The following is a 20,824-nucleotide window of genomic DNA, read 5'->3' as shown; positions in this document are numbered from 1 at the left end:
AGGAGAAGGAGCAGGAGCAGAGAGGAGGAGGAGGAGGAGGAAGAGGAGGAGGAGCAGGAGGAGGAAGAGGAGGGAGAATAGGAGGAGGAGAAAGAAGAGGAGCTGGAGCAGAAGGAGAAGGAACAGGAGCAGAAAGGAGGAGGAGGAAGAGGCGGAGGAGGAGGAAGAAGAGGAGGAGGAGCAGGAGAAGGAGCAGGAGCAGAAAGGAGGAGGAAGAGGAGGAGGAGGAGGAAGAAGAGGAGGAGGAGCAGGAGAAGGAGCAGGAGCAGAAAGGAGGAGGAGGAGGAGGAGCAGGAGGAGGTGGCAGGTGGAGGTGGCAGTCTGGGCCAGGGCCCGAAGCAGCCCGTCCCCAGCCCTACAGGCAGATGCCCCTGAGCACATTATCTGTATGAGGAACTGGGCTCCTTGAGGTGGAATACAGACTCTTGGATCTTTGTTTTTGTCATTTATCAAATTCTTTGAATTTCTGGTTAAATAGGAGCATATATCACCTTTTACAGTCAGAACAGCTACATTATTTTCACAGTGAAAAGGAAGAGAAATGTGCTGGTTAACTCCCGCAAGCCGCGGGTGCAGAGCATGCTGCCCAGGGTTCCACACGGTCACTTGGAATTCAGTCCTGCCTCCTCGGTCTACACACATCTTCCTGTACCTCAGACCATCTCCAGAGGACACAATGCACAACACAACACAAAGGGTGCACAAACAGCTGTTTACAGAACAATGACCCAAAAAAAGGCCTATACAGTTCAGCATAGACGCCATGTTTTCCCAGATATTTTTGTTCTGGAGTTGGCTGAATCCATAGATATGAAATGTGTGTGCGGAGGGCTGAACGCGTATGTCAGGGGCTCCAACAGTGCCAGGCACAGTAGCGCATGCCTGTAATCCTGCCACTAAGGAGGCTGAGGCAAGAGGATTTCCGAGAGTTCAAGGCCAGCCTGGGCTACATGAGACTATCTCAAAAAAAAAAAGCTTGAATAACAGAACCACCACAGGCAGGACTCCACTGCCTGCAAACTGTCCTAGGACAACTCAGCAAGGGGATAAGCACCTGGTTTTGTAAGTGAAACACCCACCGCCCTGAGCCGCCACCACGTCAGGAGTGAGCCTGTGTCCTACTGATTCCTCCCCAGCAATCAGGATCCAGGTTCTTGAGCCTGTATCCCCCCACCACAAGAACACCCACCCTGCTTCTGCTCCATGCCCAGTGAAGAACCACTGCTCCCCAAAACTGATGATGTGTCCACACCCCAGAGTCCAGTCCAGGAGACAATGTGGATGGAAAGTGGGGTGCCCAGGCCCTGCTTTTTCCACAGATTTCCACAGAGGTGTCAGGCATTCACTGGTCTCCGTGCCTCTTTCCTCTCTGTCACACTGGAGCCTGACGTTTTCATGGCCGTTTGCAGGCAGACATCAGCTTGGCATGTCAAACACATCCATCCAGAAGGCAGTGAGCTACTTGATAAAACTACTCATCAGCGAGGTTTCTAAATATGCGTAAAATTACTGAGGACACAGCCCCCTAGGCACCAGAACCTCCTGTTCCATCAATATGGGAAGAGGGGAGCACCCAGGGGTGCCCTCAGCGGCGGGGATGTGCGGCCATCCCCACGTGGGCTCTGCAGGGGCCGATGCAAGACCAGGGACAGCGCCAGCTGGTGGCTCTCACCCCACTCTGCGGACACGGGCTCCTCCCTGGGCCCCCAAGGTGAAACCGATGCTTTCCCCAAGGGAGATCTACTCTGCTGAGGAGAATGAGACAGATCTGAGTGGCCCTGGGACAGGCCGGGCCCCTCGCAGAGAAAAGAAACCCACCCACGGTGCCACCAACCATACCATCTCCAACTCGTGATTCTGTCCACTGCGTACACCGAGATGGGGAACCTCCCCCAACCTCGCTGACTCCACAACCAGTCCTAACGCCACCCCACCATGTGGTCCAGGACAACCGGGCCTTTCTCGATAGCGGGTCCCTGCACTCTCTCCCCAGAGTCTCTCTCTCCCTGGGCAGAACTCCTACTCATGCCTTGGGGCCCACCATAGCATGTCCTTCCCTAGAAGCCCCTCAACTTTTGTTTACCAAAGCCAGTGGCTTCATGTTTTCTCCTCTCCCTTTTCACAGGCAGGTCCTGGGCCTCAGGTAACCATTTCTCCTGCTGTGCAGACCATGTTTTCATAACAGAGCACACATTTCTCGAGCTACAAAGGTACTGGGCTAAATGCTTTCCCCACATTATCTCATTTAATTTCCACAAAGACACTAATGAGGGAGATGATTATAATTCCCATTTTGCAGAGGAGAAAACAGAAGCTTAAAGAGGGGAAGCAGCCTCTTAAAAATGATGGTGAGGATGGACCCACAGGCTGCAGCGCCCAGCCCAGGGCCTGATCCTGCGCTCCCACTCAGCCCCTAGGCACCGGGCCTGGCCTCACTGGAGGTACAGCCTTGTGGGTGGAGTCACGGGAGGCAGGGTGTGGGCAAGGGGTGAATGCTGTTGCTAGGAGGCCTCGGGGAAGCCAGGGAGTGGGGTGGAGGTCACTGCTGCGTCCCCCGACCTGCCCTTCTCCTCAGGGCCCTCCCTGCCCAGGAGGCTGCTCTTTCCCGGCCTGCAGCCAGCAGGGAACAGATGTGGCCATGCTGGGCCTGGGGGGGCTCCAGGGGCCAAGGCCGCTGATGGGAAGAGGCAGCGCAGTGATCCCATGCCAGCTCGGCAGGCCCCAGTGGGAGCAGCCTTCGGGAGCCACAGTCACCCTGGAGCCTGAGACCCTCCGTCCTCCCTTAGCCGACCCTCGGGGGTGCAGAGAGAAGGCACAGCACCAGGCGCAGGGCTGGCAGGCCTCACTCTCTCGGGGTGCCCTCTCTCCTCTGCTGTACGAGCCTCTACCCCAGACCTGTGCTGACCGGCAAGGCTGATCAGGCCTAGCGGGTGCCGTGCTGTCCTGGGCAAAGCACACGGCCAACACTTGGGCAAACTAGGAAGCACTGGAGCCAGACTGCCAGCCACCCACCACCTAGAGACCTACGACCCACGCTGTGCAGGCCTCAGCGTCCGTATCCGTGCAGAGGGCTCAGTGAGGCAGGAAGATGCAGCCTCAGAACAGAGCTCCGCTGCAGCTGCATGTCGGGGCCCGGATGGGGCTGCCGAAGCCCAGCAGCAGCGGCTGGAACAGTTCTGGATTTCACACCTCATAGGCAGCGCCCTTTGTCTCAGAGTCCCTGCCATAGGTCAAGGTCTCCCGGGAAGTGGGCAAACCAAAATCAAACCAGAGTTCAGCTGCTAGAAACAGCATTAAGAAACCTCACCCAACCCAGACAGGTCCTGAAGCGGTAGACCGTGGCACACACCCGAGCTGTGTGTGGGCTGGGGGTCCACAGCCTGGGCTCCTGTCCAGCACCAGGAGCTTCTGTCTGCAGCCGCCTACTCCTTGTCTCCCAGGGCCTTGGGTTTTCGCATTCCAGCCTCCTCGCCATGCCCCTGTGGGCTGCAATAAAAATTCCTAGACAGGTAGTCAGGTAGCAGGCTCGGGATGAGCGGGGAGGGAGGTGGGAGGTGCGCTGGTGCCCTCCCTGGCCCCGTGGGCTGGCGGTGCCTCGTCCCTGCCCTTTCCCCCAGTGCACACAGGTCGGAGCCCAGCCCGGGAGCAAGGCCGGCTGAGGTAGCCTGGTAAACCCTGCGCCAGGGTGGGGGAAGCTGCAGCGCCCACTCCAGGACTCTCCCTGCGGGAAGCGGCAACAGCAGGACAGCAGTGCAGGCCACACAGGGCGACACAGGGGTCCCACACCCCTGCAGGGCCCAGGGCTGGACCCACGGGGCCCTTTGCTTCCCAGGCTCCCTGGAAAGGAACCCCAGGAAGCTGGATAAGAAGGTGCAGACCCAGTCGGTGAAGCGATGCCATTTCAGACACTAGGGCAAATGAACCAACATTACAGAGAAGAGCAGACTTTGGGTGCCACCCGGATCAGGATGCCACCCAGCCATTTCCTGGGCAGCTCTGGATGTGCTGCCCACAGCTGGCTCCTCTACAAACCTCGGGGGTGTCGTGCGGCCTGCAGGGCAGCAGCAGGGCTCCCGTAGGCCCCAGAAGACCAAAGAGCAGAGCGCTGCCATCCTGAGGTGAAGGTCTGGGTTCATCCTTATTCGGAAAGATCCAAGGCCCTGGGCCCCAGCTCTCAAACGTCACTCTCAGCCTGTCCGATTTTTACCATCTGCAAATATCCCACTGAAGGAATTTAAATGGCTCGATATTTTCCTTCCAACTGAAATATTCACTTTTACTACGCATTTAGCCTTGTCTTAAACAATACTCATGAAATCCATAATATACTTGCTGTGTTTTTTCCTAACATGTATTTAACATATATCAACATAAGTACGTAAGAACTGCATTTTAACTGTCCATCCAGGTGCCACCTAAAATTTTCTCAAAGCTTGCTCTGGGTCTGCAGACCTCTTGGAACTCACGTGGAAGAGGGTTAGCCAGGTTACAGATCCAGCTCAGCCAGTGGCCAGGCACATGGCCTTCTGTCCCCAGCCTCAGTCTCCCCGCCTGTAAAATGGGTTTGGTGGCTCCTATGACATCATGCCTGGCACTCAGTAGGTCAAAGCTGTGTTGTCCTCACACAGCTCATGGGGGTCAGGACAGGACTACTGACCAGCGTGCCCACTTCACAAATGAAGAACAGGAGCTGGGGAGGCATGGAGCCAAAGCCACAATTCTGAACTGCACCCCAATTCTGAGGACACTGCTGGTCCCTTTTCTTCCTTAGAGAATGCTTGAATGGAGAAGATGGGACCCTGGGGTCACACGAGCCCCACCTGGATGGCCACGCCCCCACTCCTAAGCAGCGTGGCTCCCAGGCCGGTCCCACTGGCCAGCACGGCCACCCTGTAGCTCAGCGCCTCTTGAGTAACCACCTCCCCAAGACATGATTCATCCCCGTCTGGGGTCACCCACATCCTCATTCTCGAACAGGAATGCGGGCAGGTGGATGGGCTGCCAGCCTCGCAGACCCAGAGAGGCTGCACCTGCAGTCATGGGAGGCTCTGCCACTGCCAAGTCCCCCGGCTGGGCGGGGGACAGATGCCCAGGTCCTGGCACCTGTCCATGGAGATCAGACTCTGGTTACAAAGGGTTTCCTATGGAGACCCCTGGAATCTCACTGTGAGTCAGTCACCTACACTCAATCCAAATGAGCAGGAACCACTACTGATAAAGACAACAGCTGGAGGGGTCTGGAAGTCAGGAGGCCGAGGGAAAGAAGCCAGACAGTGAGCACGCAGCCCAGTCCCACTCAGGCAATGTCTATGGCAGGAAAACGTCCCCTGTGACGGAGGGCTGTCAGAGGGCAGGTGCCGGGCCGGGCAGGCAGGGACCTTCCGGGGAGACAACGTGCACATCTGGGTGCAGGCAGTGGCCTCGTGCACCTGCCAGGACACACTCTGCCTCGCACCTAAGTGGGGTGCACTTCGCTGTCTGCAAACTGCCGCAGGAAGCAGCACGGAGCTCTGGCTCCTAAGCTGGGCTAGAACAGTGACCCCACGGGTTCCCTTGCTCTTACAAGATGGCTGGGGTTCAGTTACGTCCACTCTGCAAAGACAGAGGAGAGGAGCGGGTGGGGACGGGAAGGGAGAGGGGTGAGCCTGGGCTCACCTGGGCCTCCAGGGCCAAGAAAGCCTTGAGTCTGGAGCCCTGCTCCCCTCTGGCCACGAGCCTGCAGCCCCCTCCTGCTTCCCTGTGCTTCTCCTTCCACCCCGTGCCCAGCACCCGTCAGTCATGGTGACCCATTTTCCCTTCAGCTGCAAACTGATACCGGACAATTCCTGCTCTCTCCTGCTCTCGCTGCTGCCCAGGACAGTTCCAAGACCGGAGAATGTAGAGGAAGGGAGGCTCTCCTGGCCAGCGGAGTGGACACAGGCCCAGCCAACAAAGTCCAAGAGGGCAAAGAACAGAGAGGCTCAAACTCAGCCGTGCCCTTAAACCCGGCGACAGGCAGTTCTGAGGCTCAGGGGACATGGGGTCATCCCTGGCTGACAAGCAGAGCACAGGCTTCGAGTCCTGCCCCCAAGTTCACATGCTGCTCCGTGTGGAGTGACCTCTGCTGAGTGACTTAGCTCCTCCTGAGGCTGGTGTGCAAGTACTCAGAGACCTCCAGAGGAATGGCAAGGGCTTGAAAAGCGACTGTCCCTGTGGCCAGCACCGAGAAAAACCAAGTAGACAAGGCTGTGGGTGAGGCACAGGGTTCATTCTTCAAATCTGGACTCCTTCCCAGATTCTCCCCTTTCTTATTCTGGTTCCACAACCTCCCACCCCCACCGACTGTTTGGGGCAGAGTCCAGGCTCCTTCTCACTAGAGTGTAAAGGAATGCCACACAGGACTTAGGGCAGAACTCAGGGCTTTCCATGGCAGGATAAAAGGGCGGCTTCTACATTCCGGTTTGTGATCCTGATTTTTGAAAAAGGCAACGAGGTGGTACTATCGGGGGACTGAGGGGTCCTGCGGTGGGGTCCTACTCCAGACAGAACCATGATCTTGGTGAGATCCTTGCTTGCCCTTGGAGCAGGTCTCTCACATACGCTGGGGGACCCAGGCCTGAGAGCCAGAAGCAGGGGGCTGGCTCATCTGCAGGGGAACATCCGTGAAGGGAATGCCTGGGACTTGCTAAGCAGCCCAGGGCCCTCCGAGGTAACAAGGAGGAGCAGATGGGGAAGTGGTCCCATGGTGACGCAGGGGCAGTTCCCCCCCCATTTCTCTGCAGAGACAACCTCCAGTCCCCCATAAGGATCATCTACACCCCCTGGCCTACAGAGTTCATCTCTCCAGCCCAGTCCAAACACACCCAGAGCACCATCAGGGCAAGGATCTGAGCCCAGCAAGGTCGGATGCTGCCATCCATTAGCAATGTCTGCCATGAGCAGAGAGCAGAGAGTTGGATAGAATGCCACGTTCTCAGCACCCTGATCTGTACTATGAAAGTCACAAAGCAGCCCAATAAATCCTGGCTGGGTCCTCCCCTAACCAATGGGTTACCAGCAGAGTTCTCCTCCACAGAACTTTTTCACACAGCGATCCAGCCAGTGCTGGACAGAATACCAGGAAATGTGCTCTGCACCTGGCCCTGGCCTGGGAGCTGGGGATTCAGAACTACTCAAGCCAGGCCCTCACTGAGCAGATGGGATTGACCAGCACAGGTGCCGCAGGAAGGAAATCCCCACAGGAAGAAAGGTCCCCAACCAGACACGAGCAACTTCTGGGTATGCACTTGCAGGCAGGGCCTGGATTTATATGGACAATTGGAAGTTGGACTCATAATTACAGCTCTGGGCCAGGCAGCAAGCAACTCTAATTACCCTCTAGATGGGAGGACAGCGACAATTTTATTTGGGGCCCAGAGCAACTCGTAAAATTAGGCAAAACCTAATGTAAGATCATGCTAATGAAAAGGCCTAACAGTTGCCAGTAACTAACAATTGCTAGAGACAGGAGGGAGAGCAGCCCCCTTAGTTTCAGCCTAGATATCTTCGTGGTTCCTTGCTGGAGCCAGTCAACATGGGCATGACAGGGGCCACACACTCTCCGTTTGTGGCTTACATGAAACTTCCTCCGGGTCTGGCAGGGACATCCCCACATCAGCCAGCTTGGAGAGCAAGACCCACAAACTAGAGGAGAGATGCACATAGGACAGCAGCGGCATCATGAGTGGTGTTTGCGGGGCGAGCTGGTGGTATTTAATCGGTTTTATTCACCAGTGTAATCGACACCCTCTCCTGTCATCTCAACACTCCCACCTCTTTCTCCTATACCATAAATAGATTAGAAAAACAGTTTCCTCCTATGGCCATGACCCCATCGGCTGCGAGCTCAGCCCGCATGAATCACTCCTGGCTCACTGCGACGGCAATCTGAAATGACTGAATGATAACGAGGCGGCACAGACACCAATAAATGAATCATGCCTTCCACAAGACCAAACCTTTGGCTTTTACCGGCACCAATTACAAAGTAGAAAGAAAAGAACAAAGAAATCACTCAGGGTGTTTGCGCAAAGTTGATCCATAGGTTTACAGAATTATTACCGAACAAATTGTTTTTAGGAAGGCAATCAGACCTGGGACCAGCCGGAGCACATCTGCCTAGGGAGAGGGGGCCTGTAAGCTGGGCTGGGGCGGTGCCCGAAGTCTCTCGGGGTCCCCAGGCTGCAGTGGATCCTCCTCCCTCCCACCTTCTGTCTTCCTCTGGAAGGTTACTTAAGATCTTAACGAAGTCCTCCACATGTGCAGCCACCTGAGTAGTGTGAAGGAAGTACTTGAATACAGTTCTGGCAAAAGTCTCAGTAAACTTTTAATTTCTTAAACACAGCAGCTATAACAGAGCAGAGATCCCTCATCTCTGACGGGGTGCTGAAGCATGTGACCAGTGACAATCATTCCTTCAAACCAGCTCTCTAACCCAACAGCAGCTGAAGGGATTTCACATCAAAGCTTTTTCGCTGGCTGTAAAACTTAGCCCAGTGAAGACAGTGTTTGCTATGGCCACACACCAATTCTGAGCCTCCTCATGGAAATGCAGGTTCCGGGATGAATCACCAAGCAGAGCTTGGAGTGAACCTGGTAGCCCAGGCACCTGAGCCTTAGGGACGGCATCTTCGAAGTCTGAGAGCCTCCCTCAGGGCAGGGCTGTCCCACCCAAGTGGGCAGAGCCAGGCACACCAGGGGACAAAACTGAGTTTACACCCAGCATGCACTCCCAAGCAGAGCTACTTACCATCAGCACAGGCATCCCGATGCGTTTACTGAACACCTACCATGCACTGAGACCTGAGCTGGCCACTGAGTGGATGACTTCTGTGGACTCAGTGAAGGAATCCATCACCTTTACCGACGCAGCAGCAGACATCAAGGAGAAGAATTAGCTCTCCAAAGATCACACAGCTAGACAGAGGCTGAGCGGCTCTGAAAACCCTGACCCCTATACCTGGCCGAACCACCTCCTGCCGTGCAAGACTCCAGCTTCAGGACCGGCGGTCCTAGGGGTGAGGCCGGGGGTTGCAAAGCAGCTCTCTCGAATCCAGCCCAGATGAGCCCTGGGTAAGCAGGTAACCAGGACCGTGAAGAACCTCTAGGGGAGGGGCAATTTGCTTTGCCAAGTTCTCTGGAAAACTGACTCAGTTGCCCACTGTCCTGCCAAGGACGGATCCTGAGAAGGTGACTTCACCTCCTTGGGGACTCGGGGCAAGGCTGGGAAACGGCTCAGGCTCCATCCTGGGCCACACTTGTCCCAGTGAGGGACTGGTGCAAGGCTCCTGCCTTGGTGGGTGACAGGCCACGTTTTGAAACTCTCTGTGCATATATATAATAAAAACATGCGTTTTACATGTGCAAGGCTATGTCCTTTTAAATACAACAATGCACATTTTTTATTCCTAACCATTGTCACCCAAATAAATCCATGGCTGACTGTCACTTCCCCACACTCTCCCAGCCGAGGGTGGACACATCGCATCTCAAAGGCCTTAGGAGCCGGCAGAAACTCTGCCGTTCCTGATCGATGAGAATCAATGACAACCTCTTGGCAACAGTTGAGAGTAACAGCTGCCACTGACCCCATGCTGGGCCACACTTTACAGAACAACGGTCCAAGCTTCCAGCAGCCGGGGGAAACCGAGGAACACCACAAACCCACACTCACTCACCAACCACGTGTCTGTTTAATGAACAGCTACTCTGTGCCAGGGCTCACAAACCCAGCTCACCCCGCCACCCCAAATGCCTGTGATGGGGGCAGGCGAGATGGGATGATTTCTCAAAGCCAGAACCCACGTGGTCATGCAAGTTTGGGCTGTGTCTGCCCAGCGCAACCACCTAGGAGACGAGGAAGTCAGAACTCGAAGGACAGACGCAAGCTTCCTGCAGCACTCAGGAGTTGGAGATCTCCACTCTGTTACCAAACAAGTAAAACTTTTCTGGCCACTAGATCCATTTCCAAAACCCACTGATACAATAAGAATTTTCAGTTAAAATCCACCCAAAGAGAAGTGAAGACAAGTGTGCACCTCCCCCTGTTTCTGACAGTCTCCTGGGTTTGGTGTGGCCTAGCCGAGCCGCTCCCCTTCCTGCTGCGCCCCCCCCACTCAGTGAAAGACAAACACATTAGAGATCCATGGCGATCCCCACCTGCTCCCTCAGGGGTGAGTCACGACAGCCGGGAATGCGAACTCCTTTCCACATGCGGTGTCTCAACAACATCACCTCCAAGCAAAGGCAAGCTCCACCCTTGCTGTGACAGGAAGGGGAGTGACCGGAAATGCTCCAAGACCGCAGCAAGGTGTGCAGAGAACCCTGCCGGAAGTTCCCTTTTCAGGGTGTGTGGCAGGTGCTTGCGGTGCATTTTGGTCATTTTGATTTGATGCCCTTCGAAATGGCTGTGAGGCCTGGCATCGCTGGACAGCCAGACTGAGGTGGGAAGGCCCAGCATCTGCTCTAATCTCTCTGCACCTGCCCTTGGTGTCACTTCCCGTCTCAGAGCTGGCGGACAGGGAGTAAAGGCCCAGCTTCCTGCCCCAGAGCCTGGAATCTTCTCGGAGCATTAAAAATAACGCTCTGTGCCAGAGGACCTTGTCAGAGCTCAGCAGCCCTCTTGCCAGCTGTGTAAGTAGGTGTGAATCCTGCCCCATTTCACAGAGGGGCGAGTGGAGGCATGGGAGGAGGGTTCCTCCCTTCCTTTCCAAACTGACGGTTTCCATGCCAGCACCTTGGCCGTGTCCTGACCCACCTGGGATGTTCGAAGCCCACTACCTCGCCTCATCAAGGTGTGTCTGTGGTGTTCCCACGCTTACCACACCTGGGCACCACTGCGGGTCACGCGGACGCGTGGTCCCTGGTGTCCCAGATGAGTCTCACACGGTCCCTGCAGGGTCACGGACGCCCGAGCTCCCAGCCTAACACTATGGGTGCTGCTGCCTGCCTGCGCATGAGAGCTGGAGGTCAGGACTCCAGCTCCCCAGAGGCCTGATAGGACACACAATTTCCAACCAACATCAGCCAGTGCCTTGCCAAGGAGAATGGAGCCAGCTGCCTGCTCTGGGAGGCGGCTGATTTGTTAGTGATCTTCCCTAATGAACAGTCCAACATGAGACTGCAGACGCAGGACAAAACTTAATTACCACTGTGACATGAGTCTTGCAATGAAAACCGGAGCTCAGGGGTTGGGCTGTCCTTTGTGGAGAAGAAAGCATGCAAGCGTGGGCTGTGTGACCTACAGCAAGTGTCTCACCCTCTCTGATCCCATGTTTTTGTCTGCAAATTGGTGACAGCAATGGCTCTCTCCCAGAGTTGTTTTGAAGATTGAGAAAAATGCGTCACTAGTACCTGGCACATAATAATCTCACCACATCCAACTAGGAAAAGGAGTGGAAGCAAAAAAACCCAAATCTTTCAGTAACCTTGGGAACAGGAGAGAAGCCGCTCTATGACTTTCAGAGAGCAGACAGAGACCCCAAACTTTTCCACGCTTGCCTGCAGTGCTGAAGCCCCCCACCCCCTCTTTCCCAGCTTGGTGACAGCCGCTTCTCCCAGTGACTGACAAGACCCTGACGAGACCTCTGAGGTGTCAGGGTTTGGCTTTGTAGTGTCACCTGATGGGAAAATGAGGTTGGCTGTCAGTGCTCCGTGTTGCTATGGCTTCACCGAGGGGTGCAGCCCCCTCAGGGAGGGGCGGGGCAGGAGGGCTGAGAGGAAGCTAGGGACAGCCCCTCCAGGCCACAGCTCCTCCACACCACGCAGGGCCGCTCTGGGTGCACTTGGAGATCCTCTGCTCCCACACGGTCATTCGTGAAAGCAGAAACCGACTCTCAAATGTGGGCACCCTAGGTCTTCGTGAGTTTCCGGTCTTTCTCCTCTTGGGTTGTCTTGTGCATTGGCCCTACTGGGGCATCGGATCATCAAGGGGGTGCTGCCCCAGAGCCTCTGTGGCTCTCACCTGCTCCAAAGCTGGCAGTGATGAGAGCCCTCCAGGCAGGTCCTAGGAGATTAACGGCCTCCCGATCCAGGGGAGCCACCAAGGGGGCTTTGCCAGCTCAGTCTGCAGCCAATGACTGCAATACTCAGTGACCGCCTCGACCAAGGTCGGGTCCCAGGTGGGCTGCCCGACCGAGCCCAACACTGCCCCACCGGTCCCAGGATGGAGACATTTCCTTTTTTTTGAGGGTGGGGGGTTCTCATCAGGCAGTATTGAAGGAGTGACCTCCAGAGGCCTGGGCAGAGGGGGCCATCCAATCTAACTGGCTCCCATATCCTGACCCCCTTCCCCGTGAACACCGTGGTGCCAGATGTCTGCCACACCACAGCTCTGAACTCTGCATACTCACGGCAAATTCACTGCAGCGCTGCTGCAACCCGCTGTACAGACTGCCAAGGGACAGCAAAGGTGACACAGCCAGTGCATTCGGGCTCCTCTGTCCCACTCACCCCTGGTCACACTGCCATACCTCTGTAGGTAAGTTTTGCAGGCCCTCTTAATTCTTCTGGAGGAACTGCTAGGAGTTTTACATCCAAATCTAGCTGCACAGGCTGCCTGGAATCAAAAGGTTTGGCTATGTAGGGCCCTCGAGGCGACTGTGTGCTGAAGCCCTTTTAAAAAATTTTTGCAGAGCTGAAGATGGGACCTATGGTCCTCGTGTATGCTAGCAAAATGCTCTACCATGGAGCTACAGCCCAGCCCACAGGAGCCCCTTCAGACAAAACTCATGCCCCAGGTCCCCCTGGCCACCCAGAAGAGCTCACTGGGAACCTTGCTTTCGGGCCCTGGGAAGCCCCGGGGCAGCATGGTGCCATCTCCACAGCTCACCGGGAAGTACAAAGAGCAGGCACCCCCAGCACGTTCACCTCCCCACATGTGCCCCACCGTGCCTGATTACACAACGCCTTTTAGGAAGACAAAAGCAGCCCTGAGCTTCGAAGTGCGCGTGCAGCCCCTCAAGGCAAATTCAGAGTAGCTTCCTTCAGGGCAGAGTCCAGCTGCCAACTTTTCGAAGGTCACACCGGAAGAGAAAAGGCCACACTGATCCAATTTGGGCCCCACTGGCTTCTCCCAGACATTTTGTTACTTTTAAATCACTGACCAAGTCAAAAATGTCTCCACACCCATGGCCTGGTGTCTGGGCCCCTGGAGCCAGTGGCTCTGGGGCAGTCTGATGGAGGTTCATCCTGTAGGATGAAGGGGGCACCCCGGGAGGCACCCCAAAGAAAACCCTGTTTTCCTTCTCTTCCAAAGGGCATGTGCATCAATTCTCAGAAGCTGGATGGGGGAAGGTGCACCTTTTCCCCTTTTCTCTCTTACATACCGAGATGCTTTAACCATTTCCAACCCAAAGGGAAGCCAGCAGGGCAGGAAGAAAGGGGCAGTACATGAGTGTGTAAGCATACCCCATGCATGCGTGCATGTAGTGTGTGTGTGTGCGCAGACATGCACAGGCATGCACAGAAGCAACTGGCTATGTTGTAACTGACAATGCTAACTGGCCCCTGACCCCAGATCACCCTTTGGCTTATCCCATATCTCCTGAGAGGCCGAAGCCAAACGTCTGACCTAAGATCGAAGTCATAACATGCAACTCCCTCACTGCACCGTGACCTAAAACCCAGACAGCAGGAAACCCGTGGGTTACAAGTCCCAGCTTAGAGGCCCACAGGGAAACAGCTGGCGCCGACATCCATGGCTGAACCTGAATCCCCAGACACTAGGCTCTCCTGATACCACTCCGTCCTCAAAGACAAATCAAAGACAAAAAGAGAAAGCTTCCCCTGCAGAAAGGGCTCTGTGCCCAGCCCTGGTAGCACACAACAGGCACTCAGTAAAGGCCGAGGGGACACTCGGCAGGCGCCAGCCTGGACAGCCCTGCTCTCGGAAGGGAACTGAGGGTCATCTCTAGCAACTCAGATGCCGCCCCCGCCTTCCGTCCTTCCAGAGAAGCCAACAGCTGGTTAAACAGTGGGTCTGGCTGGAAATGTTTCTGGTCATCACAGCTGGGGATGGGGGGGCTGGTATCCAGCGGGCAGAGGCCAGGGATGCTGCCTGCTCAGGACATCCTTCCTCACCACCCAACGAGGAATCTCTGGGCCCAGGATGTCTTGATGTAGAGCCCAAGACCCTGGATTTGAACAATGTCCAACGAAAACACTGTGCCTGACAGACCAATGAAAAACTGGCATCCATTCAGTTTCCGGGGCTTTGGAATGTATTTTGGAAGAGCCACCAGAGAAGAACCAGTGGCTCATGGACTCTGGACGGCCAGCAGCGTTGACAAAACAAAACATCACTGCAGACACTGGAGAGGTGGGTCCTGGGCATCCCGAGGTGCTCCAGAAATGCCTGCCTCATGAGCCAGACTGGAGGCCTACAAGCCAGTGTGTCCAGGCAGCACCCCCACCCCGAGATTCACTCCAAAGCTGGAGAGGGCAGAGGGGCACTTCCCAAAGACGCAGCAGAACTGAAAAGCAATCAAAGAGTGCCAAGAGAAAATCTGAGCCTAGGAGAATCCTTTCCTCAGAAGTAACCTCAGAGAACTCCCCACTGTGCCCTCTGGGGGCCTCCCTTGTGTCTAAACAGTGTTTAATCTTAAAACAGCAGAGTTTTGCATTGTGGGCTTTGAGAACAGTGACCTCCACCAGACAGCACCCTAACCCCTTGACAATCAGAAAAGATGGGCCCTCGGATTGTCGCGTTAAAGGTCCCCTCCAAGCCCCAAGTTCCAAATTCAGGAAGTGGCAGGTGCGTCCCCAGAGGAGCAATCCCCACAGGGTCTTGGGGGCTGGGAACCTTGGGCAGATTCCAGCACCAACTTCACCCAATTCTAAACCAAGGCTGTGAATTCTAGACTCCACACAGCTCCTCCCAGGTGTGAAATCTGGGGCAGCTGAAGACCACAAAAGGGAGCTGAACACAGACAAGAAGCCATGTCCAGCCACACTCCGGAGAAAAGACTGCATACCCCTAAAAAGACTGCAGAGTTTTCACTTTAGATATCAGCCATCATGGTCTCACTTTTCAAATGAGAAAACTAAGTGGGGAGGGGGGCGGCTGGCTTAAGGGACCTAACAAGGTCAGGGCGACTTTAGCAGAATCTTTTAGAGGAACCCCATGGACACTGCCCTGAGGCCCAACTCCAAATCCTGCTTCAGGTCTACAGTTGCAAGCAGCTTCCAACAGTACAGGTCGCCGTCCCCCCACACCCTTCCGCCTTCTCTGCCTTCTCTCCCTCCCTATCTTTCCGTATAAAGGAACTCCAGGAAAAAGCAGGCCTTAAGGCTCCCACACCCAGGGCTTTCAGGGAAATCTGATTAACACTTGCAACAAACTGTTACATTATATCCACATTTGAAAGACTGAGTCCCTCCCTGCCCCAGGCTCTCTTCCAGTAGAAGACCTATGTATAACCAGAACGCAGGGGCTAACTGGGCACCCAGGGAACAGGCCAGGGTTCCAGGCTCCCCTCAAGTCCTGCTGGCAGCGAACTTGCAGGGGGAACAGGCAGTAGTAACAAGATGCCTTGGTGTCAGCCAAAACATCCTTAGGGCAGAAACAAGAATGATATATATTGTTTTAAGTCCGGAATGTAAAGTGAAAAAGACCAGGATGTCTGTGTCTAGACCTTGGAATACAGGGGATGCACAAAGTGGACCCCAGGCGGGAGAGGTCCCCCTAAGGCAGCTCTACTGGGTGAGGGGCAGAATAGGGCAGCCCAGGTGTTTATGCAGCAACCCCTGCACCAAATGTGCACACATATTTTAATAACATCCTCATGCATTTCAGGAGCCTCCCAAGTTCACAGAGGGCCTTTGGGAGGGAGCTGGGTTTAATGCAAGTCAATTCCGCAAACGTTGGCTCTGGACAGGTTCTCCTGGCACCTCCTGGCCTGGCTCAGGGCGTCTAGGGCAGTGGGGAGAACAGGACTTTCAATTCCAGTATGGGAGGAAAGAGTCTAGGAGGGTGGAAGGATTCACCACCAGAGCCTGGCCACCCTGCCACAGCTGGGCTGTCATGGGTTATTTTTACCTCTTGTGTCTCACTGTATAGGCTTAGGGGGCCCCAACTGTGGCAGCCGCCTGTGGAAACGGGCTCATGCGTCACCTAGTGACTGCCCTGGTTCCACGGTGGTTGCCCCTGGGCTCCGATCTGGGCTGGAAGGCTGGCTTGGGCAGGGAAGGAATGCATGGCCCTTTACCTGGGGTGCTTCTGGGCAGAACCGGAAACTAAAGCTCAAAAGGGCCAAAAGGTTCCAGAAGAGTGGGCTGCAGGAGAGGATAGGGAGGGTTCAATTCCCCACCAGCAGAACAGCCGCCTGGGTGCGCCAGGATGAAAGAGGCAGAGGCTCACTGGTCTCAACGTCTGGATACACAGGACCTGGACCTCAGTTGAGGTTCAAGCACCCACTCCCCGGGCTGCTCCACTGGCCGCTTCGGAACAGGGCAGACCCAAACCCAAATGGCCCCAAACTTTGACTCCTTTGTAACGTCCCAGCCAGCCTGAGCCAAGCTGTCCAGACAGAGGCTATTTATAGGTGCGTCGGGAACACAGACACAGACACTCACAATGACACTCACTCACTCTCTCTCTCTCTCTCTCTCTCTCTCTCTCTCTCTCTCTCTCTCTCTCTCTCTCTCTCTCTCCCTCTCTCTCTGTCAGGATCCAGCTTGGGCCAGACGCACCGGCACTGAAACCTGGACGCAGACACCTGGGCACAAACGGCCCTGAGATCCAGAGGGATTTGGACCCCACAGAGGCGCACGCAAGAGCACCCAGCCCTCGACCCAGACAATGACTAGGGAGGCTCGGAAGCACAGTCCTGGGACAGACGCGACGCGGACTCACAGACACCCAGAGCAGCACGGAACCCCAGACACACGCAGTCGCGCACACTCCATGGCCCGCACGGAAATCCACTCGCGGAGACAGCGCCACACACCCCAGACATCCGGCTGGAGCCCCAGACACCTCGAAGAGCAGACAGTGTCTCACAGGCCCGCCCGGCCCCCGCCCGAAGTTGATAAAGGGCCGGCCTAATTGCTCCACCGCGACTGTTCCTTAGGGAAATAAAACAGAAACTTCACGCATTCGGCCGCCCCAGCCCTCCGCACCGCGCCGCGCCGCCCCTGGGCCCCGGGTCCGAGGGCGGGGCGCGGGCAGCGGGGGCCGTGCCAGGCTCGCAGCTCCGCGGGACAAAGCCGGGCTGGCCGCCAGCTGCCGAGAGCCGGGAGGGCGCGTCCGGGGTGCGGCGGGCGCAGCTGGGGCTCAGGGCGCATGGCCCGAGGGGGCGCGCACCGGCCGGGCCGGTCTGCAGCTGCGCCCCGACCCGGGGTCCGAGCCCGATGGGGCCCCTGGGGAGGGGGCGCGGGGTCACTCACTGATCTCCATGCTCTGGAACAAAGAGCGCTTGCAGTTGCACGTGCAGGAGACATTGGGCTGCCCGGCGGCGGCGGCGGCGGCGGTGCTGTTGACCCCCATCAAGCGGTGCATGGACGGCGCGGCGGCGCGGCGCGGGGGGCGGGGACGGCCGGGGGGGGCTCCGGCCGGCGCCCGGTGCTCGGGCCCCGCATGCAGGAGGCGCGCGGCGGGGGAGGCGCGCCCCGGCTCGCCCGGCTCCGGGCGCCGCCAAGTTCCCGGGGCGCCGCGGGGCTCAGCGCGCGCGGCCGCGCTCCTCCGCGTCCCCCGGCCGCCGATCGGCAGCCCCGGGGGGGTCGGCGGTGCCCGCGGGTGGCGTCCGAAAAATGGGCCAGCAGCCGGGGCGCGCTCCGCCGCCCGGGCTGAGGCTCCGCCGCTGGCTTTCCCCAGCCGAGCGCCTCCGCCGCCGCCGCCGCCGCCGCCGCCTCCTCCTCATTCAAGTCCAAGGAGATCGGGTTTCGCCCCGAGACCGCGGTCGGAGGCAGGCAGACGGTCTGACGTCAGCGCTAGACGGGGCTGCCGGTTCCCACCGCGCGGGGGCCGGGGAGGGGGCGCGCGCTGCGCCAATCCCAGCCGAGGTTCCCCCGCACCCCCTCCCTGGGCCGAGGGGCGGGGAGTCGGGAAACGGGGCGGGCTCTTAAAGGGCCAGAGCTTGGCGGCCCCCGTAGACCCGGGACCTGCACGGCGCGGAGGGGCGCTGTGCACCTCTCCAACCCGAGTCGGCGTGGAGCCGGAGCGAGGCTCTGGGGGCGTGCCCCCCTCCCCCGCCCCCGGGTTCGTGACCCGGGCTTTGAGGGGAAGTCTGTCTCCCACGGAGCGCGAGGTCCCCGGGGTTCGGGGCAGGGAAATTGGAGCAAGGGGGAGGAGCCCCTCACCCATAGTCTGAGGTGGCCGGAGACTGCCCGCCTGCCCTGTTTCGGCCGCATCGGGCTCCGGGCCACTGCGCCTGCAGCGCACTTTAACCCGAGCGGTCCGTGGCTCGCTCTGGAAGATGAAGTCGCGTAGGCGAGTCTGGGACGGCCCGGAGGAACGCCCGGGGGCCCTCGCGGTGTAAATACGCGCCGCAGACTGGGGGCTTGGCGCTGCGGGGACCCGGGAGGCTGCGCCGACAGAGGCGACCGACATTGTCTGGTGCCCCGGGGCCCAGGGGCGGGGGGCGTGGCCCCGGAGTTCAGCTGGGGGTGTGCGGGCGTGTACTTTTAGCTCATTAAGTTTTAATTACAAGAGCGCTACAAGAACACATTCTCCAGGTTTGAAAAGATATTAAATATTACATAAGAGGCCTCCCTCCCTAGCGCAACTCTCCAGCTCTCAAGATATTTGGGGCGGCGCCTCTTAAACCCTTTCCTACATTTCCACTTACTAAAGAAGCGTCGTGGAGTTCCTACTGTGTGCCAGAAAGGAGCCAAATATGATCTCAACTGGACACCAACGTGCGGAGGTGAAATGTTGAGGGCTGCGTTGTGCAGAGCGGGAGCTGGCCAACGAGGAGGCGCACGTACTGCCAAGGTCCCCCGGCATCTGCTCCCCCACACCCACACGTTTCTAGCTCTTTATCCACACGCAGCACTCCTGCGATGCTTGTAGCTTTATTAATGAGCAGGGACTCCTTTTGTATTCCGAGGGAAAAGAAACCTGTGCAAGTTATTTTGCCCTTAATAGCTTGGATAGAGGGCTGAGGGGAGGGTTTGGGAGGTGAAGGTGGAGCAGAAGGCAGAGTCTAGCCCTGGACAAATGCACCCTGTTGGCTCCTGAAGGGTAGCCAGAAGAGGCAGCGCTTGGCCTGTGGTGCAGAGCGAGGTCCGAAGCTCTCCCTGGAAGGCTGGAGGGGCTTTCCGGAAGCTCACGGGTGGATCACCACTCTAATTGGGAGGAGGCCGAGTGTGCAGTCCAGAGAGAGGGCAGGAGGTGCTGACAGCCATTTGTTGGGAAGGGAGACTTGGTCTCAAAGCCACAGCCACCTGGGCCGGGCCCCCACCCCACCCCAGCCCGGAGGTCTTGCCGCAACTTGGCTCCTGTAGCTTGCAAAGTAAGCTGCCTCGGAGCCCAGCAAAAGCGTTGGCTGGGCCTTGGGATGCCCCTGATTCCCTGTGGAGATCGCCATTACTAGCCCTCCTTGCAGCCTTGTCTTCGTTCATTCAATCAACAAACTCCACAGAGCTCCAGCCCCGAGCACAGGAATTCAGCAATGCCAGACACAGCTCCTGCCCTCCGGGAAGTCTCTTGCAGGAGATCTGGCTCGTCTGGCACTGAGAAATCACACGTTGATTGTCTTGGAAATGAAGCAGCTTTTACACAATGGAGGCTGAACGACAGCAGGCAAAAATAGCCAGTTAATTCAGTGGATTGAAGAAAACAAACCTCCCCAGAGTGCTTGACCTTCCATTGATCCGTCTAGGACAAGGCCAGGGCCACCACTTACCAGGTGCTACAGTGTAACCCTACAGTCCCCGGGGATTGGCTTAGTGATCTCTGGCCCTAGTTCCAAAGTTGGTTCCACTTGGAGGGTGTCGTCCAGTGTGGCGGTCAGACTGGGCCCAGGTGGATCAGCGGAACGAAGCAGTGTGGCCTGGGGTGACTGTCTTCACCTCCCTGACTTCAGTTTCCTTCTCTGCTGAGTGGGACCGTTGATGGCACCTTCACGGGCACCACTGTGGGGACTTGGGTAGATGTCTTGAAAGAATTCAGGAAGAGTGAATATGTATAAGCTCTTGGGCTGTGTAATCCTCATGGAAACCAGGGGAAGGGAGGACCTACCTGCCGACATTTTACTGTCCATTTACCTTCCCTTGGGCAGGCGGATGAATTGATTATGGGGACCTTGGGCCCCAGGCAGTGGGAAAAGACACGATTACTTTGGGAAGAACATGGGTTTGACATCCACACTCATGGGCAGCCTCCAGCGCACCTAGGGCTGTCACATGAAATACAGACACCTGGGGAAATTTGCATTTTGGGTAAACCGTGTTCAGTATATCCCATGCAATATTTGGGACTCTGCTTGCTCTAAAAATTTGAGTGTTGCTTATCTGAAATTCAAATTCAACGGGATGTCCTGTGCAGTTTTGTTGAATCTGGTAATCCTCATGCTGGGAACGCAGCCACAAGGGCACAGAGCCCAACACAGGCCGGACACAGGCAGCCGAGTTTACATCTCAGAGTCTGCTGGGGAGAGAGAGGCAAAGTTAGGGTATCAGCAAGCCAGGGTGGGAGAGCTTACTTTGCTGGGATCTGAGGGGCTAGAGGGGAGGAGCCCAGTGCTGATCGAGCGGCCTTAGTGCCCACAGGGAAAGGCCACAAATCAGGGAAAGAAGTTTCTTTGTTCAGTCAACAAATACTGTGCTGCTATTCAGTGCCAGGTTCTATGCTGGACACCAGACTGTA

General features: G+C 56.8%; 1 protein-coding gene across 2 annotated transcripts in view; it reads right to left on the bottom strand.

Annotated features, from left to right (window-relative positions):
- Window positions 1–17,944, bottom strand: part of Pmepa1 (prostate transmembrane protein, androgen induced 1) — a 50,509-nt gene extending 32,565 nt beyond the window's left edge. Inside the window, exon 1 of one of the 2 annotated variants that reach the window (XM_004840931.3) lies at window positions 17,404–17,944. In XM_004840931.3, coding sequence (XP_004840988.2) covers window positions 17,404–17,515 — 112 coding nt within the window. In that variant the 5' untranslated portion in view covers window positions 17,516–17,944. Of the gene's footprint in view, window positions 1–10,176; window positions 17,340–17,403 lie in introns of those variants that run through there. The other variant, XM_021255158.2, reaches the window with a different exon arrangement.
- Window positions 17,945–20,824: the final 2,880 nt, after the last annotated feature.

Source organism: Heterocephalus glaber, unplaced genomic scaffold (assembly GCF_053883595.1).
Source record: "Heterocephalus glaber isolate CG9 unplaced genomic scaffold, H.glaber_assembly_v1.0 deba00001673, whole genome shotgun sequence".
Taxonomy (NCBI): domain Eukaryota; kingdom Metazoa; phylum Chordata; class Mammalia; order Rodentia; family Bathyergidae; genus Heterocephalus; species Heterocephalus glaber.
This window is presented reverse-complemented; position numbering and strand designations above follow the sequence as displayed.